Raw genomic sequence first — 26,757 nt, 5'->3', positions numbered from 1 at the left:
AATGGACCATGTTTGAGACTGTAAAGCTTACATGGTCGTATTCCAGGTAGTCCGGTTTAACTTATTTAAATCTAAAAGGATTTACTTGCATTTTAATATTCCGATCCCATGGTCATGGTCCCTATCTATAGGTGGAGCATGCTATATGCCATCCATATATATATGCGCAGCTCGTCCATAGTATGTACCTATATCATAAAAACAAGCATTACACCGATTATCAACATAATTAATGATTATCTACAAGTAGTCGTCCCATAGATTTGCAATAATATCCTCGTGTATATGTATTTGCATAGTTCACTTTAGGTCTTGGCACAGGTCACCCATCTCCACCAAACAAGCACCCTTTGATCAACTCAACTGACACCTCGACAATCTCATCTTCACCTCTCATACATTGACCAGAAACTTAACAACATGCCACCCAAAAACGCAAAGCCAACCAGCGACGAACTCCTCGCCCAATTCGACGACCTGGACGTCGATGCCAAGCCCGGCGACCAGAAGAAGCCCGCGCCAAAGCCGGCCGCCACCACGTCCACTGGACAGTCCGAGCAAGACATCCTGGCAGAGCTGGACAACCTAGCTTCCCAACGTCCGAGCAGCGGCCCCGGTACTCCCCGCCTGTCGTCTACGGAACCTCGAGCGTCCACCAGATCCCCCAGACCTACGGGTCGCACCAGCGAAGACAGGCCCCCCGTCCGCAAATCTGGGGAGAGCGGCCGGTCGTCACGTACGGCGAATCGCAATGCAGCGCAGCCATTATCGAGCACGGAAGAGACTGTGAATGAGGAGAGCTCCCAGAATGGTAATAATGATGGCGGTTCTGGTGGTGGATGGTGGGGAGGTTTCTTTGCAACTGCCAATGCTGCGGTGAAGCAGGCTGCTTCGCAGGCTGAAGCAGCTGTTAAGGAGATCCAGCGGAACGAAGAGGCTCAGAGATGGGCTGAGCAGATGAAGGGGAATGTTGGGGCATTAAGAGATCTGGGTAAGTGATTATGAGAGACAGTTCTGGGAAGCCGTACTAATTAGATCCTCGTCTAGGTGGTGGACTCCGCGATATGGCCATCCCTACGGTGACCTCACTTATCCACACGCTTGCACCTCCGATCTCGTCCCACGAACAACTCCAAATCCATGTTACCCACGACTTGTCCGGATACCCCGTGGTCGACCCCTTGATCTACTCCGTGTTCTCGCGTGTAATGGCGCAGGTGGAGGGTGGTGATCTTCTCGTCGTCCAACGCGGACAGGAATCCGCTCCTAAGCGCGGACTTGACTTTGGCTATCAGTCGTCCCCCGCAGGCTGGCGGGACGGCCCCTGGTGGCGGACCGTTACCCCTGGAACACCGCGCAGCATCTCCGCCGTGCCAGGCTCCGTCGAAGGCACCAAACTCGCGCGTGCCAGTGCCGAATCCTACGCTACTGAGTATTTCACCGCCAAAGGTGGTATCGAAGAGGCATCCAAGCAAGCAACGGAGGTGCTGAGCGAATCGAACCCCGTCCGCAGCAGTGACATCTTCCTGGCTATCCAGGCGATCAGCCAGGCCTCTTCGACTGAGCTCTTCCAGGCGGGCCCGAGCACCGAGAAAGCAACTCCCCCTGGTGTGGTCGATGTGCCCGATGCGGCAGAGGGGGAGATCTCCTTTGCGCTATATCTGCACGACCCCATCCACGGCATTGCCTTCCATACCATCTCGCAGGCTATCCCGCAGGAGTGGGTGGACTGGCTGGACTCTGCGGCTCCGGCCCAGGACCCCAACGCGGAGGATGCGAATGCACCTCAGTTTGTAGTCCCCGAGGATATCGCGGGGATCATTGAGAATGGTGGCGTCGACCCTCGCGAGTGGGTATCTGAGTGGATCGAGGATACTCTTTCTTTGGCCGTTGGAATTATTGCCCAGCGCTACGTCGCGCGTAGAATGGGCGTCGGCGAAGCTGGTGCAGCCAAGGGTAAGATGCGCGCCGAACAAGCGTCCGTTGTCGACAGCAATGCAGGCGAAGCTGCCAGAGGCCTGTGATTTTTTTTTTTTTTTTTTGACTTGTGATTTTATGTTGGAACGACGTTTGTGATACACCGTTATGTTATGCTATGCTTGTTTCCAATGCTACGGCAGACGATATCCAGATTGCTAGGTAATGCAATAATGCAATTTCATTAATCATGCTCCATACTTTTTGCCTCGTAGTATGCAGTGAACATGCAAAGAACAACCTTTGCGGGTATCTACAATCGACTTTCATCAAGCAAGCGGCCCATCAACGCGCCCATAATCAATCGTCAATATTCAACTGTCCCTCGAGACCGGGGACATGCCAGAAGTTCGCCAGAAGAGGAGTCACACTGAACCGTTAGCCACGCACACAAGACATAGTAAAGTAGGAAACTTACCTAGTACACCCATCCAAAACAGTATGCGCATCTGTACCCTCCTCACTAGCCTGCAAAGCCTTCTTCATATCTGACAATTCGGCAGCCCACTTGAAGCTCCGCTGCTTCAGCGACCCCAATCCACCGTTCATAACCTTCTTGGTCTCAGTCTCAGCCTCAACATCATGCCCCGTCCCATTAACACCCTCCTCATCGCCCGGTATCTCCTTATACAAACACCCCTTCTCCCAATAATACGGCAAAGCGCGCGTATACCGCACCGGCCTCTCCTCCACATCCTCGCGCATCGGGATATTCAAGTTATACAACTCAACCCTCTCATCCCAATTCCGCACAAGATGGTCAACAACACGAACACCCAACCGCGCAGCAGCCTCAATCGTCTCAGAAGGCTGCGGATCCTTACTCCCGAAGGAGATCGCAATCCCGCGCTTCCCGCAGTTCGCAGCCTCAAGCGCACCACCGACTGTCCCGGAAGAAAGATTATAAATCGTTGACGCATTACGACCGTGGTTCGGGCCCGAGATAACTAGATCGATGGGCCCGCGCTCGTCGGGAAAGAGGTTGAAGAGGCCTAATTGGACGCAACTAGCGGGTGTGCCGTTTTTGATCACCACCCACTCGGTTTCGTTGGACGACTCGGGGGTGTCATCCCATGTACCATCGTTGCGGAAGGCGGAGGGAGGAACGTAGGTTGCTTCGAGAGAGGCCTCGATCAAGTGCGCTTTGCCGATCCACGAGCGCGAGGCTGCTGGGATTGCGACGGAGACGGAGTGGCCGGAGGCTTGGAGAGCGGAGACGAAGGGGTGGATGTAGGGGGAGAGGCGGGCTGATGGGGGCCCATCGTCGTTAACGACCTGTTCGCGTTAGTACCCTGGTTTTTTTTTTTTTTTTTTTTTTTTCCCTCTGCGTAGAGTTACCTACCAGGATATGCATCTTGCAAACTGACAGACACCGGAGTATGCTCGGCGAGTTTAAAAAGGATAGAACTGAACTGAACAAGACAATGCACAGAAAAAAGCGCACCCTCACATCTTTATACGAATGCCTTTTTCTGGCACTTACCCTTCATCCGTCCCGATCGCGAAGACATCCCGGAAGGCGTTGCGAAGTGCCATCGCTTTTGCTCGCGGTGAGGCTGTTTTTGGTTGCGGGGAGATTTTGAGGTTGGAGATGTTGTCAGTATTGACGTCGTCAATACTGTATTATATTGCGGTTTGGCTAAGTGGAAGAGGTATTGGTATGGTAATGACAATACATGACCAGACCGCGGCAAACCAAAAAGAGTCTGCGGTGAAGTCGGGAATTGAGATCGGGAAAAGCTGGAGGGAAGATGGAGATAATTATTATCGTGATTCAGAGACATTGTATTGCGAGATAGAGAATCTTAGTAAGTGTCTGAGTGGTAATTCTTTCCGAGAATAGGTTAGTAGAGACAACAGAGGCGTACGGCAAAGTTTACATGATGCCCTATAGATCCATATCTTGTGTACGAAAAGCCGGTGAATAAAGTGCAGCCCTACAGCCATGTGCTTTGGTGAAGGGTGCCTATAAAACGTCATTTCTTCACGTGGAGCCGACATGACTCTCCATCTTTCTTGCCTTGGCATTTCCGGATGCTGTTATTTGGATAAATTATCTAAACTATACTGTTACTCACGTGCATGCAATAACAGAGTACGCTACGGTATTCCGTTAGTGTACTAACGAGCCTACACCAGATCGAGTTGCACAAACAGTCATTTATCAAACAAAACTGATGTTACGATATTCGGCTTAGAGATGGCTTTACAGCGGAACCTGAAAGCCCTTGGTCTTAGTCGTTATAAGAATCAACACCGCCGAGATATTAATCCAGTTATTCAATTACTTACAATTCCCCTCAATCTCCCAAACCGGGATTCGCATTTGGTCTGTCGAAATTGCGGACAGGAGCTTCGAGCCAGGCTATATTCCTTCGTACAGACGGGGTAATCTTGTCGGTGTGGGAGCAGATCTGCTCACCGATCACAGGCTTGTGAACTAGCTGGAAAATGCCAGGGCTCAAGGCTGTCAATATACAACCACCAACACAGTCTGGCAGCTCCGCTGACTCAAAGGAGATGCCTGGTACTCAAAAAATACTGGAGCGCCTTGTACAGAAAAAGATTCTACCAGAAGCGGCGCGGACGCCTAAATCCGTACATTCTTTTTATACACTTTTCATTTTGTTAGATGGATCATCCTATATACCTTCATTTGGTGTTAGTCACTGTCCCTGGGTCCCTGGTATTCTAGGGTGGACAATAAATCCTGAATCCGCCGGAAACCAAGCGCAACTAGTGGTGCTGAGAGGATGGTGCCAGCCTTGCCAGTTCTAGATACACATGAATTATCTACGGGAACTTGATTGTCTCTTTGAGATTAGGCACAGGGTCAAGAATTAGCACCTGTCCGGAAAAGAGCTGGCGCTGGAGTCGAGAAGAACTAGAAGCTGCATAATTACATCGATAGAACCAGTAAGAGACAATGCCTTTTTTGTGAAGTTTGAAGAAATGGGGTCCTTGGACAATATGTTTAAAACAGCTCTTTTGTCTTCGATTACAGTCCAGACTTCCTGAGTGGCCAATTAGTTAGTTCGCGAGAAGGAATTGTTCTAAATAATCAGGCAATTTCTGGCCGGTTGCAAAGAGATTATAGACGACTTAAAATTATTCGATGATACTCTTCGTCGGTCGTTTTAATCCTGCACTGTAACACGCGAGGAAGTTTTTCTTTGCAAATTATCCGGGAGGGCCTTCAATGAATGGAACCATCCGTAAGGTGTAGAGCCCTTTTTAAATTGCTTTAGAAATTTCCGGAATGAGTAGTCATATACAACGCTTGAGGTCATGAACCTCCTTGGTATCAGGACCGAGAAGATGCAAGTCTAGTGCTTTGGGGGATACAGTGGTGGTTTCCGAATGATCTCTGGTTGCGCGATTATTCTCCTTGGCCATGCGAAACATCTGAGAGCTTGATGAGATGCTTCTAAATGTTTCATAAATGGGCTGCGGTATTATGACCAACAGGTTTGTTGTCTGTTTGCTATGGAGAGCAAGATGTGATTGTTGGGGCCCATTCGGACTCCTAGCGAGATCACTTCTTTTGACTCTTGGTAAATGAGAATCGTAGCAAGAGAGTCCAGTACAGAGCCAAATCGATTGCCATTCTTAGGTAATCTTGGAATGTCGTGGATGTCAGTGCAAGCGCGATGCATGTCACTCACCAACTGAATAAAACATTCTGTCATGTTGGGATACCCAGCTGCGCTGGGAGTAGTCTGAAGGATGAATATCTCAATTTTAATGACTGCTGGGTGCGTTTTGAATATCCCGTGTAGATGTACGTGTCAAAGACTGTTGCAGACTGCCTGCCTATGTACAGGACGGTGTTTTACCGATATAGCATATGCAACTAAGGAATTCCTGCGACAATCTATCTATCCTTCGAAGCATATGGTGCAAGTTTCACATATTGCAATTGTATCGTTGCCTGCGATAGCAGGTCAGCCTACATAATACATGGTTTTTTTTTTTTTTTTTTTTTTTTTTTTCCTTTTCTCGACTTCGACCATCATCCACACTTCAAAATGGCAGAACACTTGATCGGTTTAATCCGGAATCCCCAGCCTAAATTTGAAACCTATGAGTATGCTTTTGACCAATATATGAAAAGCATAAGGAGCCTTCATCTTACCGTGTTAATCAAGCTCTTGATGTCCTAGCTGATGTCCTTTTGTCGGAGTAATCGGAAGTGTTCGCAGTTGCGGCGCGCATGGTTCCTGATAAACTTACTTTCACCATAACAACAAATGCTAACGTGAAGGTGAAGACAATAAAGCACATCCAACGTATATGGGAACATCTGGACACGCTTGGAGATGAATATGCCCGTATGCAAAAGTGTCCTCTGACTCGTAATGGCGATGATGATAATGATGCTGATGAGGAGGAGGATCAAGAAGATGAGAGTGACGATGCTCCTCCTCCAAAACTATCAGAGTTATTCGAGGCGCAAAGGTTGCTAGCCGAAGATTTCAAGCGATATATGTATGAACACTTTGCAAAAGCTACCACAGCGTCTACATGGAGGATCGTTAGAGAACACTGGGCTTGAGCCTCTCAAGCTGGAGCTGATCAAAGATAAAAACTTACTTTCGGGTAAATCACAGCAATCACTGGATGAAATTGTCAAATCTCTCGATTCTGTGTTCGAACTTCTCGCTGTCTCGTCCAACAAGCTACCCAAAGGAGAAGGCTTTAGGGATTTCTCTCTTTAATTTGACATGATCGATGTTTTAGTCTGTGTAATACTTGGCGACTGCGTTAATGAACCTCATCATCTGGACTATTTCTCCAGTTAGTTGAGTCGCCTATGGACCGTTTCACTCACAACTAACCAAGTATAGATACTCAAACAACTCGCTACCTCAAGGAGATCACCCCTCTTACGAGCTCGATTGAAATTTCACTTACGTACACAATATTTCGAGTTCACGCCCTCGCTTCCTTTACGGGAAACGTTTGGAAATTGAATGTGTACCAAGCAAACAATGCAACCTCGAACTCCCATTAGCGTTGAAGACTACAAGTTAATTGAGAATTCGACGCTCTCATCTCAAGTATCATATTGAAATAATGAAGGAAAGCCTGGATACCACATAATGCAGCACTACTACGCGGATCCGAACGGCACGCCAGTCGTCCCCGCACCTGTGCACTGGGAATGTGCCCTCATATCATATTTTCTAAAAGGAGATATCTCGCCCCCCGTTCTCCTACATCGGAACTTTAGAGCCTTTGTGTTTGCCCTGCTAGAAGTTTTTCGAGTGCCTCCATAAGGACCTCAACGTCAACTATCAAGTCCGGGGAACACACAACGAAAGCCATTGGCCGTGGAAGTATCCAGAGACCGCCGAGGCATCCTATCTGGATCAGGCCAAGAAAATTCAGGATTCTTTCTATCGGGAACTCGCACGTCGATGTACAGAGTGTGTTTTGATGATTCGGTCAGGGGGAGAATGGGAAGCTGGGAGGGCAAATGTACCTTCGCTAGAAGAACTCGATAGATCATTCGCCGAGATATGTAGAAAGCAACTGGTGTCTGATATATTGATTAGACATGGAATAAATGGGTGTATGAAAATATATCTAACAACAATTGTATTGTCACCCAGTTGTGACTTTCTATCTGATCTCTCATCACACACAATGCTATAGTATACGCGGACCCACTCGCCCGGTTTCATTAATATTTTTATAAACAAAGATATTTGGCGAGACCCAGCATATCGTGCTCCCGTGGCGCAATGGTAGCGCGCAAGACTTCTACATGAGTCTTCTGGCTCTTTTCTGGCTGATAAATTAGTCTGAAAATATATGTAAATCTTGAGGCTGCGGGTTCGAGCCCCGCCGGGAGCTGACTAGTATTTTTAATGCGAGTCTCATCTTTTTGATGAGCCAAAGTACTGACTGACAAGGGATATTCAATTAGCTAGTAGTGTTGGTTGGTTGTTTTTGCTACTGCTATACAAAATAGTTACCCTATTTTTTGTTTTGCTGAATCCTCCCTTTCAGGCCTACTGGGATTCTCCGAAGCGTGAGTAGGGCTTATCGAAACGGTGCTTCTCAAGTATAAGGACAACATCAACGTTATTTGGAGATAAAATACCATAAGTGAATTAGCAGTAGTAGAGAACAAGGGACCGGTCATTTACTATCAACAATGTAATCATCGACTACTTAGACTCAGTTCCGGCATCTTTCTACATGCCTTTTTCTAATTCTAAACAATCATGCCCCGGCAATTTTTTACCATCCGGCCTATTATTGTTTTTTTCTTTCATTCGGCTTTACAAGCCCTACCCGCTTGCTTCTCTGTCGGAAATAGGCCCGGATGTCTAAACCCTGATATCACCTCGACATAGTGGGCAGAAGAAGAAACGGAACCGCAGTGAAGTAGATATTATTAAATCTTCCTATAAGGTATGATTTTATATCTCTTCTTATTGCTGAGCTTATGTGGCAGAAAGTCTGACATCTCACTAGACTCTAAAATGCATCACTTTATCTCACAACTCCAGATAGCCTCTCCACCTGTCTCATCACAAAAATGGGAGGAGCTCAGACATCACAAGTGATGAGATGATGATAAAGGTCTACCTAAAGGATCGACCCGTACCGGGTGACGAACACCCCAGCTCCATTGCCACTGACGAATGCGAAATCCAGATGTGGAAAATCTTTTACTATAAGCAGATCCTTGAATTCGGCACCTAGAAAGGAGCGACATATTTGTCTTAATGGTCATGGGTTAAACAGCGTCAGTATGTGAATCGCACTTTCCGGCAACTACGGATGTCGGTAGCTTGGATCACTAAACCGGGGTATCCAGACGGAGAGGAACCGTCACATGTTTCTTGTGCGTCTGGAACCCTAAGGGATTATGGCTCAGAATACACGGGGATAATAAGTCCGGCAAACCCATTATGGCTTGTTATATTGAGACAATAGCCGCCAATGGCAACACCCGACCGCCGGGGTTCATACTGATCCCGGCGGTTTTATTTGTCAAATTTCCACCGTCTCACTTCTCTTGAAAAGATCCCATCAAGCATCATTATCGATAGAAAAATTGTCCCCGGGGTTCTTAACCAGGCCAAATCTTGTCTGTTATGACGAGCTTATTTTGCTCTCCTGGCTTAGGGATATCAATTGGGGGTTACAGTAACCGCAGCGACATTTATTACACTCGAGGGGGATCGAACAAGGACCTAATGTCTGAGGAGGCCATACCAAAGCCTAATGGCTTCCTTGTCTGCTTTCTTACTGGACAAAACATAATAACTGCAATCCACATCAGGATAAACCAAAAGTCGAGAATTCTTTTCGTGAAGATATCACAAGCCGTTACAGAGCGTGAAAAAGGTGCTATGCGGAGACATGGGGCAGTTGTGAGTGCATAATTCCCTACATTTTCTGGTTGGGCTAACAGGATCAAATCGTTACGATCTAGGTGGGAAATCTGTCGACATGAAGAAACGCATGACTTGGGATCCCCTTCGATAAGCAGTTGGAAACAAAAAAACAGCACATCTGATTCACGCTTCGCTCAGCCTTAAAACGCTGCGGGGAATTTTCCAGCATTGTTATCACCCTGAAAAATGCATCGGAAATGTTCTGAAAGAGAATGCTCAGCACCTTCCTATTCCGTATATCGGGTGCTCGATATACTTGTGCTGCTCCTGGTTCTCACAATTTTTGCATATGCACACCAGTGAGCGGATATGTTTAAATGATCCTATGTTTAGCCCGTTATTAACCATGGAAGCTTTCATTAGACGCATACGGCTGCGGCGACCTACCGAAGCGCTCTCCAATTGGGTGTGGGACTCGCGTTGAAAAATGCTATAGCAGAACACCCTTTTTATTTGCTCAGTGGTCCGGCATCATTCGGCTCGTGCGAAATATCGGAAGAGCGATGCCTTCCCGAAGACCTTAATTGATGCTAAGCGTATGTTGGCAAATGACTTGGACGCTTTAAAGGAATGCTAAAGAGGTCCCGGTCATAGGTGCAATCACGGACGCAGGTCCCAGCCGAGGAGGAGAAAAGTAGAGAAGAAATGTGTGTATTTTACTATGGACATGTACGTCGTGGATCGAGATACACTGTAAACCTTGTTGGCACATGCGAGCTAACAAACCACCATGTAGCGAGGCCGGTAGAGATGCTTGCTTGCTCCTCGAGTGTGAGCATTCCCAGGGCTAGCCTGTTCCTTGTTGCAACATTCGCTGACCATGCCGTCGACAGGCGCAGGACTCACAACTCTCCCGGTGGTCATGATCTATCGTTTACGAGACGACGTGCCCAAAAGACAGACTTGCCATATCTCCTTCAATTGATTGGGCACTGGAAATATCTTTAACGATATCACACAACACCCCGAGCTCAAGCCGTCTTTTAGCCAGCCTTCTTCGATTACCCTTCAATTTCCGGGCAAGGTTACCACCCAGCCACTGACATACGTTCGAGCACTGACGGGACACGCTCGTTGCCTAAAGCATCGGACAGGAAACGTCCCGCTCGGTGAGCAGCAGTTTGTTGACTTCGTAAATTTGCCGCATAAGTCCGATCAACGCTAACCTATATCCTCACTGTCGAGGAACGGACCTGAAGGCAACATGAGCTGCGTGGTGCAATCCTGCTCTGCGATCCCCTGTACCAGCGCTGTCCTGTCGTGCCTTTCCAAATCCTGTAACTGGTCCCAGACGGTCGGAGCGCATCTCCTACAGAGTGAAGCCTCAGAGATGTAAATTGCTTTTCTTCCCACCCTCCTACCCATTCATCGCGCTCTCCCTTAGCAGGTAGGGAAACATGGGGCGGTCGGCCCTGCGTTCGTGTTCTTCGTGGCTCTCTTGAGCCTTGTCGCCGTGAGCTTCCCCCTTCTGTCGCGGAAGTAACCTACAGCAAATGCACAAATCAGCAGCCAAGTGCTCGATTCAAGGTTCAGCTAGCCAGCATTGGTGCTGTTGCTTTAGCGCAAAGCTCGCTTTGATATACTATTTACCGTTGTCTTACATTCGAATATCAGTTTGATATTGTTTGTAGATCTCAATTCGACCCGCTGTTTGCTTCCGAAGTAGACGAGGCTGTAATTTGGTTCAACGTTGGTGTTGATCAACGTGATCGACTGTCCTTGTTTCACAACTTTACCGAGTACAGATGGCATAAATCAAATGAACAATGGGATGTTTAATAGTTCACGGAAGGCAATGCCCGAAATTAGCTTGTCTGGAGTATAGTGTAGAGGTGTTGTTTTGGATTCGGAGAGGGACATGATTGGAGAGAGATGTACGGCAAGTTGCTTAGCTCAGCCCTATCATAATGTGAACGCTTGACGCGACATGACTTGTTACTTTTGGCATTATCATATTCCATCTTCATTCCATATCGAGTTCCACCCGCGTGTTCTTCGTTCAAATTCCGCTCAAGAAATGTCTCATAATGGAGGCTCCCCGGAGCGCAGGCGACAAACTAAATTAGTACACAGTGCAAGCATAAAAACTCCGCCATCGGGCAGATAGAGATAATAATAAACAGCCAGTTAATCTGGCATATTAAGGGTCTAGTGGCGCCGAGAGTTTATTAGTGGCCGGCCGGAGATTGCATTTCATCGTATTGTGAGTCGGAGCCAATGGGCCGGTGGTCTGTCCGCATTCCTTTCATTCACTCGCAAAGGGGCAATTTTTGGGCTTGTTTTCTTAGCTTATTTGGCTTGCTTTTTAGCGTCGCGTTTTCCCTCGTATCTGACATTCTTTTCTTCTCTTTTTCACGCTCGAAGACTCTCGTCGCCTCGTTCTCTCCTTAACAACACTGTCGCTCATTTCAAACGGTCCTTACTTTCGGTCTTTACTGTCTCACTCCAGTCTTTCTCAACCGAGTCAATCGCTGTTATTCTCTTTACTTAGCGCTCCGGCTGTACTTTTTAAAGCAAAAAACAATGCTCTTCACCAAGACCGCCATCCTCTCGGCCATGGCCGCCCTGGCCTCTGCCTACACCCAGCCGGACTACAACAAGTCCCCCTCGGGCAATGCCATCACCAAGCCCGGTCTCAACGACCTGGTTACCGCCGGCAAGCCCTACACCATCGAGTGGGATCCTGATACCAAGGGCCCCATCTCCCTGGTCCTCCTCCGCGGCCCCTCCACCAACGTCCAGCCCATCGACACCCTGGCCGAAGCTATTGACAACTCCGGCCACTTCGACTGGACCCCCAGCTCCGAGTTGGAGCCTGACACCACCCACTACGGTCTCATGATTGTCGTCGAGGGCTCTGGCCAGTACCAGTACTCTACCCAGTTCGGCGTCAAGAACGAGGAGTACGGCAACTCTGCCTCTTCGGCTTCTGCTTCTGCTTCCGCCCCCAGCAGCGCCCCCGCTACCACTGAGACTGCTGTGAGTAAGGGTGATGGCCTCCACACCATCTACTCGACTGAGGAGTTTGTGACTACTAGGTGCCCCAAGTGCTCTGCTGAGGCCTCTGCCGCGTCGGCCTCTGCTACCTCGACCTTTGCTGCTCCGGCTACCACTCTCTCCAGCATCCCTGTCATCGGCAGTACTAGCAGCGCCGCTGTTTCATCCTCGGCCTCCGTGACTCCCTCTTCTTCTTCTGTTGCTGCCGCTACATCCACCAAGGCTTCTCCTAGTGACGCCGCTGCTGTCACTGGCTCCAGCTCTGGCTCTGCTTCTTCCAGCGCTCCTTCTTCTGTGTTCACCGGTGCTGCGGACCGCAACACCATTGGTCTCGGTGCCGTCGCTGCTGGTATGCTGGCCGCTTTTGCTTTCTAAACTGCGTAGCGTTGGTGGATGTGATGTGATAGATCTTTGATGATCATTTTTTCAATTCTACTTTTGTTGCCCTCATTCTAATTCTTCTTTCTCTGTCCTGAAAAGAGTCAATTATGTTTGAATACTTGTTTACATGCTTGGAAACCCCGTTGGAAGACCCTGGAGATGCAAAATGGTAGTTCAGTTCAGTTTATAAATAACGAGGTTATGAAAATATCGTCAATCAAACTTTTTCATTTCGCCTCTACTCCCTATTCTGTATTCTCTTTGCTTTTGTTTTCTTTTCGCCACTTTTGTTCGTATTGTATGAGTCAGTGGACAAGACTAACTAGACTAACTAGACTAGACCAGGCCACAAACCCCTAAAACATCAGAAACACCGTTTACGGATACACCGAAGACCCACTATCTACAAAAAGTACACATCTTACCCAATCGGTCGATCTCCGCTGGTACCTTGCTGACTCTTCTGCCTTTGCGCCTCATTGCCTGAATTTTGACTTGTCCACGTGACGTAGATAACGACAGAAATCTCCGATAAGGATTTTCAACCAAACATCACATCAAACTTCCGTTGGTTGTCATTGCCGCTGACAACTTGCCATTCTACTCTGCATTCTTTTCTTATATATCCAAGCTTACAAGAGAAGAAATTAAACAAAATGGCCCAAGGATTACTTAAAAAGGCAAAGCCTAACACGGGGGCTAAGTCGAAGCGGTATGTTTTTTTGGGACCGCCATCCAGCACCAGAACCGGCATTTGCACGTTTTACCTCTGCGCATGCTACTTACCTATCCTATCCTCTCTTTACCAAAGCCATGACACTATAGAAGAGATCCAATGCTAATGCGAAAATCTAAATGCAGCCCCGCCGCCCTCGGTCCTAAGCCCGGCCCGCGCCAAATCGCACCCAAGAAGAATACCCTCGTTAAGCAGCAGAAGATGACCAGGGTGCGTCCCCTACATCTCTCCTCTATTGTATACAGCATGCGTGTTATAATAAAAGGTGGAAGTGAATGGAGCTGACGGCGATGGCAGAAACTCACGGCCGGCTATACGGCGAAGACGGAGCGTAATCTTGCGTCTAAGGCGGGGCATTTGGAGATGTTGGCTGGTGGAAAGAAGGATAAGAAGGATCAGAAGAAGTAAATTTACTTTGTGTACTCTGTATGAAGAGGGGGTTGTATGGTGTGGTGTGGATATGATACCCAGAGCAAGAACATGATATAAACTGAATCAAACCGAGATTTATTTATTCTATCCAAGTCGGGACTGTACAGTTGCTGCATGTACAACGGACTGGCACCATTTATAATCAAATGTAAAATATCAAATATACAAACGCAAATCATAAATCATAGCCAAAAATCCTAGACTCCGTATCACGCTGTAGGGTATCTTATAATCCATCCATATCCATTCCAATCCATCCGCCATTTCCTTTGGTTTATGTGTTTCTTACCGTAATTTCGAAATCTTGTTGGGCACACCAGCCTGCTCAATCAATTCCGATCCCTGGGCCATCCAGTTGTGGAATCCCGAGTCACTAGGATCCAATGGGAAGTCATCCCAAACCGCATTCTCCGAGTCCGCATACGTCGACCACGTTCCCTTGGGTACATCCGAAGTCGACCACGAGGGCAACTTCGCTAGAACACATGTGTAGTAGACATACAGAATCCGGCAAAGCAGTTCCACGCGATCCACATAGTGCTGCTTACTGGGATCTGGCTCGCGGCCTCCGTCACCCAGGCGTTTCCACCAGGAAACTCGCCAGCGGAGCGAGAGGAGGATGTGGCCTAGTTCAGAGAGGAAGCGGAGGTGGGTCTCGTGGGAGATCTGCTTCCATTTGATGTTGTAGAAGTCGCGCTCGAGTTTGCGGAAGCCTTCGACTTCGAGCATGCGGCAGAAGATGCGGGACAGTTGGGCGGCGAGGAGAATTTCACGACGGTCTTCGGGGTTGTGGATGTCCATTGGACGTTCTTGGTCGGTGGGGTCCAGGGGGACGAAGCTGTATGCTGCGCGGCTGGGCATGTTGTTCCATTGCGATAGCAGTGACTATTTTTGTTAGACTATTGCCATCTGGAGGGGATGGAGGGACTCACGTAAACACTGTTAATGGGATCGCAGTCCCTAACACAAGTCAACCAGTTCTTGGATTTATCTTTCGACTCGACGATACGTCGGTCGATGAATTCAAGGAAGCTCGACCGGTTGTTGCCATTGTATTCACTGAGACTTTTCAAGAACCGATAGGTCTCTCCTAGGTCAAGGACATAAAGCGATCCCCATGCCTGACTGGCACGGATGTTGAATCGCCCTTGACGTTCGCCAAGGAATGACAGCAAAGAATTCAAGTCGAATTCGCTGGGGATTTCCAGTCTTACGCGACCGGATCTATCCATTGTCGGGTGGTTGATCGCACGTTGCGCTAGACAGTCAGTATGAGCTGTAAGTTATCAAAAAAAAAAAAAAAAAAAAAAAAAAAAAAAAAAAAAAAAAAAAAAAAAAAAAAAAAGTACATACAGATATAGTTGCACGTGCCATATTCGACGATATTGGCAAAACAAGCACGGGCGCAAGGCTGTTCATGGAGCGTAGGGCGGCAGGCATCGCATGGAGAATGGCCATCGCACTGCTAAATTAGCACGTGCTTTGATTTAGAAAAGGGGGCATACATACCTTCCGCTTGTTCAATCGACACTGAACACAAGTATCCTTGTTCTTCCTCCGCATACCAGCGTTCGCCCTCCCAGCCATCGACAAAGGTCCCTTCCGACGAGCACCACGAGGGGGCGACACAAAGTCCGCAGAAGCGACAGATCCACCTTGACCATCTTCTTGCACAATTTGCAACGGCTTGGGCAGACTCTGATCTATGGACATGTTTGAGCCGCGCGGCTTGCGCTTGCGTACTGTAGCCACTGATTGTAAAGCAAGCGGCGTCCGACTGTTGGACGGTCGCTGTGCGCCGGATGAAGCTCTGGATCTGGAGGGACCGGTGACAATGTACGAGTCGGCAGGTGTCTCACTGACCATGAACGCGGTAGTCTGCTGCGACTCATCGTCCAGTTGTCGTTCCGCGAAGGTTGGGATCTCCTCACTTGTTGCCGAGAACGACTCGTGGACTCCCGGTACATCATCCGACACGGAAGAGCTCTCTGAGTTGTATTGGAATCGGTCCTGTCCCTGAACACTCGAATCCAGGGGCACCATACTAAAACCGGACGAGGCGGACATATCAGCGGGCAACTGAGCCTCAATACTATCCAACCAACGCGACTCCAGCGACCGCATCGAGCCGTGGAAGTCGCGCACGGGTCCCATCTCCTTCGATGCCAGCTGGGATTCCATCAGCGGCATCTGTGGTTGCGGTAAATGAGTATTTTCCGGTACGGCGGGGTTAGTCTCAGGCCATGGCTCCGTAGCAAGCGGGAAAGTTGAAGGCACGTTGGAAAACGGCATAAACTGCTCAGACTGGAACTCCGGGGATGAGAACCCTTGACCATTGGACAGGTCCCCGACGCCATCATCCACAATCACGGTATTGTTCGGCGCGGTCGGTTCCTTCGCATACGGATACATCATGGACTGCGGCTCGATAGGCATCGCAGCCGTAATGGGGTTAAACAACTGAAACTGCGGCCATGATTCATCCAAGTGGAAATTATCATCGGCGGACGACGGAAGCGTACGGGGGCTGACGGTGTTACTACTAACAGTGCCTTCAACAGCACCATCAGGAACGCTGAATTTCTCGGGCGAAGTCGAGGTCGAAGTCGAGGTCGAGTCTTGGTTACTACCAAAGACATCCATCAGCGTCCGTCGCATTGAAGTGGCTCGATCAAGAGGAAAGAAAATACCTAGGATGATGATGCACACCCTGTCCCATCAGAGGCGGCGCATTGGAATGACGCTTGCCAAAGGACCCCTGAAGAGCCCCCAAGTCCACCAGATCTGCAGCATCAGCCTGACTCGAGTCTTGGCTGGTATCCCACTCGGGCGGATGTTCCCACGACGCAATGGAGAAAGCAGAGTCGGATTGCCAGTTTTCGAGGATCTTGGGGTCGATGCCCGCAGTCGTACCGGCACTCCCGCAGTCCATACAGTGTAGATGGCGGCGTGTAGATGAGAAACGGCAAAGTGGTGGTTATTGAAGCAAGGATGAGGGATGAGGGATGAGGGATGAGGGGGTTAATAGTCGGACGTGAAACAGAAGACAGAAGAGGACCGCTTGAGCTGGCAGAAAAAGTTCTCAAACGCGTAGATATGAGGTAGTGGATGGCGGTCGCGTAATTCGTCGGGCAGGGGGGGAAGGTCAATATAGCGTTTACTGTTGAGCGATGATGGCAATGTGGTGAAGAAGAAAAGCTGAGCTGAGCGATGATGGAGATGGAGGTGTTTTAATCAATGGCGTCTTTGTCGCAGGTGACCTGAGGACTCGGTTCCCCACCACGTGCACGCCCTGGGTTTGTGTGTGTTTTACCAAATCATTTCCTTAATCTTATCTCTAAAAAACTTTGCTTTTGGCTTTTATACAAGGTCTTGGTCGGCCAATCAGATACGATATCCGCGTTAAGATATGGTAACATTTTCATTGTCTGTTCATAATTTATGCTATGCAGCATTATGTACGCTGTGCCTGTGCCTGTACCTTTATAGCCTAATTGGGTTGCTTAGGGTCATCTGATCCCCGAATAAGCAATAATGTATAGCGATAATCATACAGGATCAGATGCCACTCGTATCGTATCCCAGCCGTGAGATTTGTAAAAAGACTTGTTCTCGAAGATGCAGAAGTTTCATCACGGCAGGTACACTACGGAGCCTCGTACTCCGTTAGATGTCACATGATATTTGCGGGGATCGCATACCATCGGCATAGTTACCATTGTGGGTTCAGTAAGAAATTATCTTATGTACCTTGAATGCTCGGAAGGCCACAAAAAGCAACCGCCAAAAATGCCTAATTAAACATGTCGATACAGGTAAAAACAAGCAAGCACAATGCAACCCACGTCAATCTCACAACAGATCTTCAGCCACGCCCAGAATACCTCGGTTACCATCGCTTATCCGCGCATCCTCCAGCGAAAGCTGATATGTGTAAATCTGCATGTCCTCATGTCGGAGCACTTTCTCCGCCCACGCCTTACCATCCAAGGCCATCGTCCGAACAACCTCATCATGCCCAGTCCCATTGGTACATCCAATGGAACATTTCATGATCCCGTATATGTCAAAGTAGGTGGAGTCCTTGGGGACAAAATGCACCCAGGGATGAGTCGGCAGTCGTGCTATTCGTTGTGGATGGTGGATTTGAATGGGAGCGAGGTTGGAAGTAGGAAGCCGCGATATCGGCTGTCGAATGAGTTGCTGTCGATGCCGGGGAGATATTTGTTCGCGTATTGCTCGCCCATGGACTATGGACATGCCGGGGATTACCGCGAAAAATGGATTTCTGTAGGAACGGTATGGATCTGCGCCATCGAACTTGCAAGGTTCGCCTTCTTCATCACAGGGGAAGCAGATTAGATCACGAACCCTGGATCGACATGCCCGTTGAAAAAATTGGGTAGGTGGTTTTCGAGACAGGAGATCAGGTTGTAGTAATCATAGCTGGGAAGGATGAAAATCCAGAAAGTGAGCGCTGTTCTGTTCTGCATAAGCAACAGATGTTGTGTTCAACATGCCCAGTAGACGATAGCGCTGGAATCCAATCCAGTTTTTAGGTCTATGCCGGCCTCCTGTTGCAGAACCACGCCAGGCAAGCACGTTTTTCTTCAACTCCTACTCGCCCCGTAGACATCCCCGCCAAAGTACCACTCGTTTTCAGCCCAGTACATCGGGGGTGGGGTCAAGATCTCACTGTTGGCGCCAAGCTCAGACCCTCGAAACAGAGGAAACAGTTCGTGCGTCCTCGATACGGACGGAGGTTCAATAAAAGTCCCAAACAGGGCCTGCAGTTCAGGGCGGAAACAAGCGTCCCTGACCTGAGTCAGCTTCCTATATAGCCATTCCCTGGTTGTTTCATGAAGTGGTTTATCCCCGTAGACAAAGCCAGGTTTATATCTGTAATCCGGCTACCACTGCGTGCTGGACCTTCCGGCGGACAGCCAACACGGGCAATATCCCAGAAAGGGCCACCAGCTGGCCATAATACCGGGGCAGGAATGGCTCAAACCCTTCCTTATCAGAGAGCGCAGTATATTCTGTTCAAAGTTGCTTGGGATTCAAATCCATCATCTACTTCGAGTGGTCCGTTCCTTTTCGACATATTCGCTTACCGTCTCCCACGGAGCGACAATCCTGACTCATCCATCGGGTTAAACGGTAGATCCAAATCCGGCAGATGCCCTTCAACTGAACGAACAAAAGCAAGCCATGCATTCAACCAGAGCACCCTCCCCTGCAACAGCATCAGCAATACTATTGCGAACTCTGATGGACGGTTCGAAACTTTGCGCCTGTCGTAGAAATTCCTCCGGTGCAAAACCCCAAAATGGATTGAGGTTATGGTGGATCTGGTCAAAGAAGCCTTCAACTACCACTGCGACCTTAGACTGGGCGAATTCGAACCGTTCAGCAAACTCAGATGGTGGATGTCGGCCCCAACGACGACAATACTCTTTGACCGCCGTCTTTGCGGTTTTTGTTTCCTTTTTCAACAAAGCACTTCATTCTGCATTGGCATTTGCGACCAGACAGTCAATAGGATGCCAAGAACCCTGGCCATTGCTGGCCGGCTTACCAACGCTATATTTCAGCGGAACATTGCTGCGACCGGTATACAGCGGCGGGAGACTTGAACGTGTAAAAAAGGTCGAGCAAGCAATCAAAAACACAGCAAGAGACAGGAAGCGCGTTAATGACGACGAGCGCCACAGCCACAGCATTTTGAATCAGCTGTTCTCAAAGATAGACAACTGAAAGTAGGTCTCTGTTCCACATACGCTTAACCTATCTGAGATGTAGAGATCAGCGCGTGCTATACGGGATTAATCCGCGCCAACCAGACATAGACATGTCGTAGGGCCAAGGATGATATGGGTGCCAACTCCGTACTCCGTACGGAGTGAATTGCACGACGATAAGCACAAGTGATTCAGAAGCATGGAGTACTCCGTAAGTACCCAGATCCAGAGGCATCGACACCAAAAATGGAACGACAATCCCATTCACACTCGGTTAGCGCATTCCACACCTCCACATCTGGTAATCTTGGTAAAGACGATACCACTGACAGATCTCAAGTACCATGCACATTCCAAGGGGAAAATCTAGGCCAGATCAGCAAATCCTCCCTCCATAAACTAGAAACATAAAAAGAAACCTCCATATTATACTCCGTGCTCCCTAATCCGTGGCAAATATCAACCTCCCTACTCCGCCCAAAATCCAGCGGAGCTCCTTCCCAGAAAATAATAGCCCAATGCCGAGCAGATCGTCGCTCTAAGCGCTGCGGCACTTGACCCTAGCCTGAGCCTCGATCAATCGTAACACCCTATTGTTTCAGTCCCTGAATTCTTGTTCTACCGATGTTTGACCGATGCTGTTGCGAGTTCGGAGAATTTTCTTCTCTATACAAGGTCGGTTCCGTGGGTATGGTGGCTGGATCGGGTTAGTTGATTGAGTGGGGAAGGCATACTTGGGCTGATCTTTTTTGGGATATCTTGAGTATAGAGGCCATGGTATGAAAGATGGATGAAGTTCACGGGATATGGTGAGACTGGTGAATAGTTTGATTGATGATAAGATAATTCCAGCATTGAAGATAGTAGACCTGCTCTTCAGAAGCACGATTAGACGATATAATTTATGCAGAAAGAGATGCTTCGTTAAAACCATCTGGTGAAACCCCTTTGGTATTGGGATAAAACATCGATGGAAAAAGATCGTATCCTTGGTCGAGAAACCATGTATCGTGTTATTTTTTTTTTTTTTTTTCCCATGGCATGTCTAAAGAGCACAAGTGGCTGTTAGCAAGGTATATCTTGTCTGATCGCTGATAGAAGGGAATAAACATACTCAGATAGAGATAGCTATCTGCCACTATTCGATGGATATCCGATCCATATAAGCGTAACCTTGAACACGAGCAGGATTACCTTTCTACCGAAACATGAGGCGGCATGTTAAAATCAATCCATATCCAAATAGGACCTTGAACAGGGGCAAGGTCACCTTGTCAACCACTTCCTCAGAAGTATGTCTAGGCCGGAGCGGCATTATTGATGCACGATGATGACGATGGCGACGACACGATGAGATGAAGTAATAAGATCATTGATGATGGTAAAATTGGTTAGATGTTGGAATTGCTGGCATATTGGCTCTCGTTGGGAGAAAAGGCACGGGTAGGATGCTGATATTAGTATTCAGTTGATGTTCTTTTGTCGTTGCTGTTGTTTGTTGCCATCGCCGTTATTGTAGTTATAGCAGACTAATTGTTGCCGTTGCCATGTCGTCGCTGGGCATGGTGAAGTCGTTGTGGTCAGAATATGGTCACCATATCAATTGTGGCCTGCAGAGCCCTATCCATACAAGGCCCAGAGTAATGCATCTCCATGGGCGCTGCACTGTCGGGATCAAGAGTACCCAGGTAAACTTTCCCCGAAAAGCCAGCACCAGCGCTTGGATGCCCAAACACTCTGGGGAAAGAAGCCTCTTTGGGACTATATGTTTCTGGCGCACACCCTTGTAGAAGACTCCCTAATTCAATGCAGTCCAGGTATGGTAACCGAGTAAGCAGAGCCTGAAGCACTGTGTGCCATCCGATACTGCTGTCCTCGCTTAGTCGGAGTTGTTTAAGCGAAAGGACGCGAAGCTGAGGAACTCGGCAAAGAACAGCCAACAGATTATCCCCGGATACAACAGATCGTTCGAGGCTGAGTTCGTGCAGTTGGCCGGAGATATATATTGATGTGAGGTATCTCATAAATTCCTTCCCAAAGAACAAGTCGAAATGAATTCTGAGCTTCTGGAGAGATAAAGCGTGCTGGATAAGGGTTAACCCCAGTCTGACAATGACTCGGGAGTCCATCGTGCAATTCAGTGTCAGTTCCTCCATGTGCGCCAACGCAGAGACGAAGTCTCTCTGCTTATGGAGGGCTGGCAGGTTCAATCGTCTTGTGTTGATGGAATTGCAGACATTTCCGTCATGGAAATCCAAAGCAAGGGATTTTACTGGGTGCCCTGTATACGCAATAATATTGAAGAAGATATTGACAATATCACTATGCGTCAGGAATCCATCTCTATACACATCCTGTTCATCCATCGTATCTAGCTTGATCTGGAACGAGGTGCAGCTATGGAGACACCCCATGATATCCACCAAGAGCTGAATCGCATCTTGACCAAGTACCAAATGACCTTCTGGGTAGCGCAGCCACTGGAGATTGCCCCCGAAGATTCCATTAGGGCTGGTAAAGGATAGACGCTTCACATGACCTCTTAATCCATGGTGTTGCGCGAGGTGAGCGAGTCGGAAGAGGCTTTCTTTAGAAAGGTCTGTCTTGACTGTCTCAAGACACGCGTGCCCAAACTGGTCAACTGTGATGAAGTAAAAGTCTCTGCAAGTCAACCGTAGAGAGTACACATCGCGTTTGTCGCCAAGATACCCTGTTATGAGTTTAGCTACTTCGACTGGAAGTACGGAAAAGGGGGAGAAATGGGGATTGTTGAAGATTTTGAACACCATGGTGATACTTGAGTGGTGATGTTGACGATAGCAAAACAGAGGATGGTGGATGAGATGACGAAAAACAATGGCGAAGGACTTTATGTTGGTTGCCTACCGTCTCAAGCTGTAATTCCTATCCTTAGCTCTCAGGCATCTTTTCTTTCTCGACTTTCTAGCAAATCCGCGATCGCTCCTACGTCTCCCTTTCAAACATGTATAATCATTCAATACATCTTATCAGAGACTTGTTATTTTTCTTGTTTCTGTACTCACTTTTGTTCCATATTGAACCTACCAATGAAGGAATTGTGAAACAGAGCACTAATGACTCAGAAATCTTCACACAGTCGGGAACACAATCGCTCTCAGCTCGGACCACAAAAACAACTTATGACAGCGTCCATAATCGAAGCCTTTGAACCATTTACCATGTCTTGTGCCATGGTCGTCCGACTGCACGGTCACCCCGACCACCAGCAGGGGCTGGGCAAGCCCATGGTGCTTAAGGTCTATAGTCGTCGCTTCACTAAAAAGCCTAGAGAACACCACCAGATTTTACTGTGGCGTAAAGAGCTTGAGGAACAGCATCACCAGTTGATCCATAAAGACAGTAGTGGAATATATCTCCCATTTCCACTCACTGGACGATTTTTATAAGAAGAATATGAGCCCCAGAATAAAGCTGAGGAAGAGGTGTATCTGTCGCATGCTTGAGTATTTTGACATGGAAGTTGAAACATATAATACTCTCCAGGATCTTCAGGGAAAACATATCCCACACTTTTACAGTGCTGTTACGGTTCCAACGAGCTCCTTCGCACTTGACCACCCAGCAAGTATGCAGACAGATCTGAAATTCTGATATAGTATACCAGTGGGTTTTTCTAAGGTGATATAGCCTTACACGCCCCCAAATATCAATGGCGAACAAGCTGTGAAGAGGCCATGGAAATAGACCACCTTTACACTGCGAAAAGTGTCCAGAACAACGATGCACGCCTAAGGAACACGATTGTCCATATCAACCCATGAGGCAAGTTACGGATCTTCATGATCGATTTTGGGTGTTGTGCTTTCCACCGGCAGGCCAGGAGTGAGTGGGGTTGGTGGGACATAAGGCTGGTAGGGATGAGGAAGGAGCTGTTGGGTGCATTATAGAGAATCACGTAAAGGATGGCTTTGTGTATCGTCGTTCTGAGTTCTATATAAATCTGAATAGAAAGTACAAGACGCACTAGGCTGTTGGGGTTTTTATACAACCTTCGGATCTCTCCAAAGTACCTCTAATAACCTATGTCCCGTTCCAGACAGCCCAAATGAATCTAAAGCAATTTTCAAAACCAGCAACCAACACTGCACATTTGTTGTTAGTTTTCTAATTGTAGCTCTTTGCTCTCGGTGTGGTGTGATGCGTAGAGTAAATTATGAGTTCTGCCTGTATACTTGTAGGCACGCACTGGCAATTTCTGATAAAATAATAAATAAGTCCTATCTCTTTTTATTTATTTATCTATCTTCTATTTTTTAGTTTAAAGAATTAGGATAATCAAATAGCCCTAACAAAAATAGGACTCGTCACAACTTTTTCTCCACTCCATTCCCGCCCAAAATAGATAGCACGCTCCTCATCACGCTCTGTAATAAATGAAGTACTTCACTGAATTCTCCGTGGAAGAGAGATCTCTGGAATAGCTTTCACACGAACGAACAACTCGCACCCGCCCAGCATCCCAATCGACTTCCCACCAGGTGGGACGACCTCATCCCACGATGCTTCAAGCTGGAAGTTTGGCTGTGGTTTATGCGGATTTCCAGTCAAAGCATCACCAACTTTGACATAGCCGCCGATGGTACCTCTGATCGAGGTTTGGGATGGTAGGGCTGTTGGATCGAAGTATACATGTACACCATCCACGTCTCCGCTGGTATGGCTGTGGAAGCAAATAGTTTGGGCGTCTTTCTGTACCGCTTGATCTTCGGGGTTATCTTCCAGACCACCAAATGGTACCACTCTGGTAATGGCGCTTTGCGTTTCGACCGTGCCAGTCCAGATAGCTTCGCAGTAGCGGTCGGACAATCTGGCTCCGCCCCAGGCCACTCTAAAAAGTGTGGGTGCCTTGTCTGTTTCAGACAAGAGCCGACGCTGCCAGATCTGACCTGAAGCATCGAAGGCTTCAATTGAGGAGAAACCTATATCACCCAGGAAGTGATTAACTAATCCCAACGGCTCGTTGGCAAGATGCTCAATCTCATCTCCCTGGATTGCAGTGCCATTCTTCGTTAAGACCAATCCAACTAAACACTGTCCTGTAGTAACAAAGGTATGTCTCTCCCGCAAAGCTTGTGCAAAATTTTTTCTATCGAGCCTCGAAGACAAGATCCCCGTAAGCCCTCCCCGGGTACCAAACACAGCGGTTCCAGGAACACCCCCGCCACATCTTCCACGGTGCTCGTCAGAATTAGCAAACACCCAACTTCCAACCCCCTCGGACGGTGTCTCGAAGCAGTCACTTGAATTGATCCCAAGTACTGCCAATTTCTACAAGTCGTTCAAGTTGTGGGTGGTGCCAGGGCAAGTTACACCGCCGTCCACCAACATGCGGGGTCAGAAGATGACTGTCCGCTGCATGCGCATACGTAGCGTACACTTCATCGAGCAGCCAAGCACCAGGAACGAGATCCTTGGGTCCATTCTCGAGTCCTTCAAAAGACCTAGCCACATTACCATGGCAGTCAAATTGAAATTCAGGGGGGTGGGTTGCTGGGTCCTCCAGGAAGACAACGTTGTGGCCGCCCCCAGCGGCTGAGTTTCTGCATCATTCTGTTCCTGGAATATTACAGATCGGTCCGGTTTGTTGAGAGATTAGATGAGTCTCAGTGTGGATTCCCAACGATCTTTGGTGATTTGGAAGTCGTTTGCTGTGTAGCCTAGGACATCCAGGCCAGCGATTTCACGTCCGTAAGGGAAATTGTGGACTGAGGACCCTGTGCCAACTGTGCCATCAGAATGGACGTGAAGGTCTCCGAAGAGGACTTTGGGGGTATCAAGATTGTGCAGCACTGTGAGGTCGATTGCTGCGATGCGATAGTACCCGTCGCTGATTTCAGCTCAACATAAATCAAATAATTGCCCTCTTGGTCAATGACAAAATCCGAAAAAATATTGTTCGTCCATCCTTCAGCAGTAGCCGCAACTTTCTACATAACCACCAGGTCATTGCTCCCTTGTTTTTGGATACTTAGTTGCCATTCAAGACCCGGGACATCATGAGTGGCATTTCCCCAAATATCCTCGGAGTGGATATGGATCGCAAATCAAGTGCTATTCCTGACAAGCCGCGGTGATACTGTCTTTATCTTTGTAGGCGTGCCCGGGATGATGTCCCAAGACAAATCGGGAGTAATCGGGGCAAAGCGTCTCCAACCAGTTAGACAACTCGAACACCATGGTACTGGGATAAAGCTACTTACGACGTCCCAACGGGATCAATATAGAACCGCCATTTAAATCGCGACTCAACAAATGTCTGCGCACGAGTGCCCTTTGCACCGAGTCTTCGATCACCAAGACGAATGATAATCTGGTCCCCCAGATTGAGGTAACCATCATAAATATCGATTATTACGGCTTTCTGAAATGGTCTCTCATGGCTCTTCTGATCAAAGCGGATGCCTAAAGATTGCACAGTCGCTGGTTCTTGACTAGGTAGCAGAAGCTTAGGCACGTATTCTGCGCTAACATAGTTGTCTTTCGTGCAATCAGATGTTTGAAACAAAGCCCAATCCTGTATCGGCCTTCATGTTCGTATACCAAGTTGCGTTGAGGTGGGCAGATACACCAACCGAATAGAATTTAAACGTTCTCTTAATCCAAGCCCCATCTGCTAAGCCCGATGCACCGACTTCGTAGACGATAGTTATCTCCGTCCATTCTCCAGCCACAAGTGTTCTCACGCCACTCTTACTGTTCCATGGAACGGTAGGATCTTGGTATACTCGTAGTAGCCTTGGGGCGCATGATGGTTGTTTCTACTTGTCCTCTCGCGTCGCAATGAGCTGCCCTTACAGTGTCTTGACATAGTCGGTGACTGGAAATAATGCCCAATTTTATATGCGTCCTTGTTTTAGACGGGAGTGGCGTGATAAAGGTGATCATTACGCAATCGCGACATGGCCTATTCGAGCGTTGAGCCCTAGTAATGCCATTCAGGGGTTGAGACACACTGCTCCCTGTTGCTTTGAACATACGGAAATGAGATGCAGCTGACAAGCATCTATTACCACTGCAATACAATTAACTTACGGAT

General features: G+C 48.1%; 9 protein-coding genes and 1 non-coding gene across 10 annotated transcripts; 6 read left to right on the top strand and 4 right to left on the bottom strand.

Moving 5' to 3' along the window:
- Window positions 1-331: 331 nt before the first annotated feature.
- On the top strand, window positions 332-2,178 carry EURHEDRAFT_413200 (DUF5427 domain-containing protein MTC1). The gene is made up of 2 exons (XM_040782110.1): window positions 332-991; window positions 1,048-2,178. Exons 1-2 carry the CDS (start codon window positions 421-423, stop codon window positions 2,022-2,024), a joined length of 1,548 nt encoding a protein of 515 aa, XP_040638083.1. The 5' UTR covers window positions 332-420; the 3' UTR covers window positions 2,025-2,178.
- A 99-nt stretch (window positions 2,179-2,277) lies between these two features.
- Window positions 2,278-3,331, bottom strand: EURHEDRAFT_378276 (5'/3'-nucleotidase SurE; the record flags this gene model as incomplete). The annotated part of the gene is made up of 3 exons (XM_040779056.1): window positions 2,278-2,347; window positions 2,396-3,252; window positions 3,320-3,331. 3 exons carry the CDS (start codon window positions 3,329-3,331, stop codon window positions 2,278-2,280), a joined length of 939 nt encoding a protein of 312 aa, XP_040638082.1.
- Window positions 3,332-6,190: 2,859 nt separating this feature from the next.
- On the top strand, window positions 6,191-6,695 carry EURHEDRAFT_378275 (uncharacterized protein; the record flags this gene model as incomplete). The annotated part of the gene is made up of 2 exons (XM_040779055.1): window positions 6,191-6,511; window positions 6,588-6,695. The coding sequence occupies 2 exons, from the start codon at window positions 6,191-6,193 to the stop codon at window positions 6,693-6,695; spliced, it is 429 nt and encodes a 142-aa protein (XP_040638081.1).
- Window positions 6,696-7,710: 1,015 nt separating this feature from the next.
- Window positions 7,711-7,836, top strand: EURHEDRAFT_t90. Its single transcript has one exon. It is a non-coding gene; the product is annotated as a tRNA-Arg (tRNA).
- A 4,079-nt stretch (window positions 7,837-11,915) lies between these two features.
- On the top strand, window positions 11,916-12,764 carry EURHEDRAFT_457813 (GPI anchored serine-threonine rich protein; the record flags this gene model as incomplete). Its single annotated transcript, XM_040784458.1, has 2 exons — window positions 11,916-12,463; window positions 12,623-12,764. 2 exons carry the CDS (start codon window positions 11,916-11,918, stop codon window positions 12,762-12,764), a joined length of 690 nt encoding a protein of 229 aa, XP_040638080.1.
- A 662-nt stretch (window positions 12,765-13,426) lies between these two features.
- On the top strand, window positions 13,427-13,899 carry EURHEDRAFT_423898 (DUF2462 domain-containing protein; the record flags this gene model as incomplete). Its single annotated transcript, XM_040783368.1, has 3 exons — window positions 13,427-13,482; window positions 13,632-13,716; window positions 13,804-13,899. Coding segments are annotated over 3 exons (237 nt in total), but the record flags the coding sequence as incomplete, so codon positions are not given.
- Window positions 13,900-14,223: 324 nt separating this feature from the next.
- EURHEDRAFT_457605 (uncharacterized protein) lies at window positions 14,224-16,870 on the bottom strand (the record flags this gene model as incomplete). The annotated part of the gene is made up of 5 exons (XM_040784444.1): window positions 14,224-14,823; window positions 14,871-15,196; window positions 15,292-15,400; window positions 15,448-16,564; window positions 16,629-16,870. The coding sequence occupies 5 exons, from the start codon at window positions 16,868-16,870 to the stop codon at window positions 14,224-14,226; spliced, it is 2,394 nt and encodes a 797-aa protein (XP_040638078.1).
- A 902-nt stretch (window positions 16,871-17,772) lies between these two features.
- EURHEDRAFT_378271 (uncharacterized protein) lies at window positions 17,773-18,300 on the top strand (the record flags this gene model as incomplete). Its single annotated transcript, XM_040779054.1, has 1 exon — window positions 17,773-18,300. The coding sequence occupies one exon, from the start codon at window positions 17,773-17,775 to the stop codon at window positions 18,298-18,300; it is 528 nt and encodes a 175-aa protein (XP_040638077.1).
- A 2,935-nt stretch (window positions 18,301-21,235) lies between these two features.
- EURHEDRAFT_523843 (uncharacterized protein) lies at window positions 21,236-22,468 on the bottom strand (the record flags this gene model as incomplete). The annotated part of the gene is made up of 1 exon (XM_040786907.1): window positions 21,236-22,468. One exon carries the CDS (start codon window positions 22,466-22,468, stop codon window positions 21,260-21,262), a length of 1,209 nt encoding a protein of 402 aa, XP_040638076.1. The 3' UTR covers window positions 21,236-21,259.
- Window positions 22,469-24,026: 1,558 nt separating this feature from the next.
- EURHEDRAFT_387011 (uncharacterized protein) lies at window positions 24,027-26,505 on the bottom strand. Its single transcript, XM_040779699.1, has 5 exons — window positions 26,447-26,505; window positions 25,922-26,198; window positions 25,343-25,548; window positions 25,048-25,253; window positions 24,027-24,989 (listed from the first exon to the last, which is right to left on the bottom strand). The coding sequence occupies exons 1-5, from the start codon at window positions 26,466-26,468 to the stop codon at window positions 24,105-24,107; spliced, it is 1,596 nt and encodes a 531-aa protein (XP_040638075.1). The 5' UTR covers window positions 26,469-26,505; the 3' UTR covers window positions 24,027-24,104.
- Between the last annotated feature and the right edge of the window lie 252 nt (window positions 26,506-26,757).

Source organism: Aspergillus ruber (genome assembly GCF_000600275.1).
Source record: "Aspergillus ruber CBS 135680 unplaced genomic scaffold scaffold00016, whole genome shotgun sequence".
Lineage (NCBI taxonomy): Eukaryota > Fungi > Ascomycota > Eurotiomycetes > Eurotiales > Aspergillaceae > Aspergillus > Aspergillus ruber.
The sequence above is the reverse complement of the archived record's forward strand: the minus strand, read 5'-3'. Positions and strand labels throughout refer to the sequence as shown.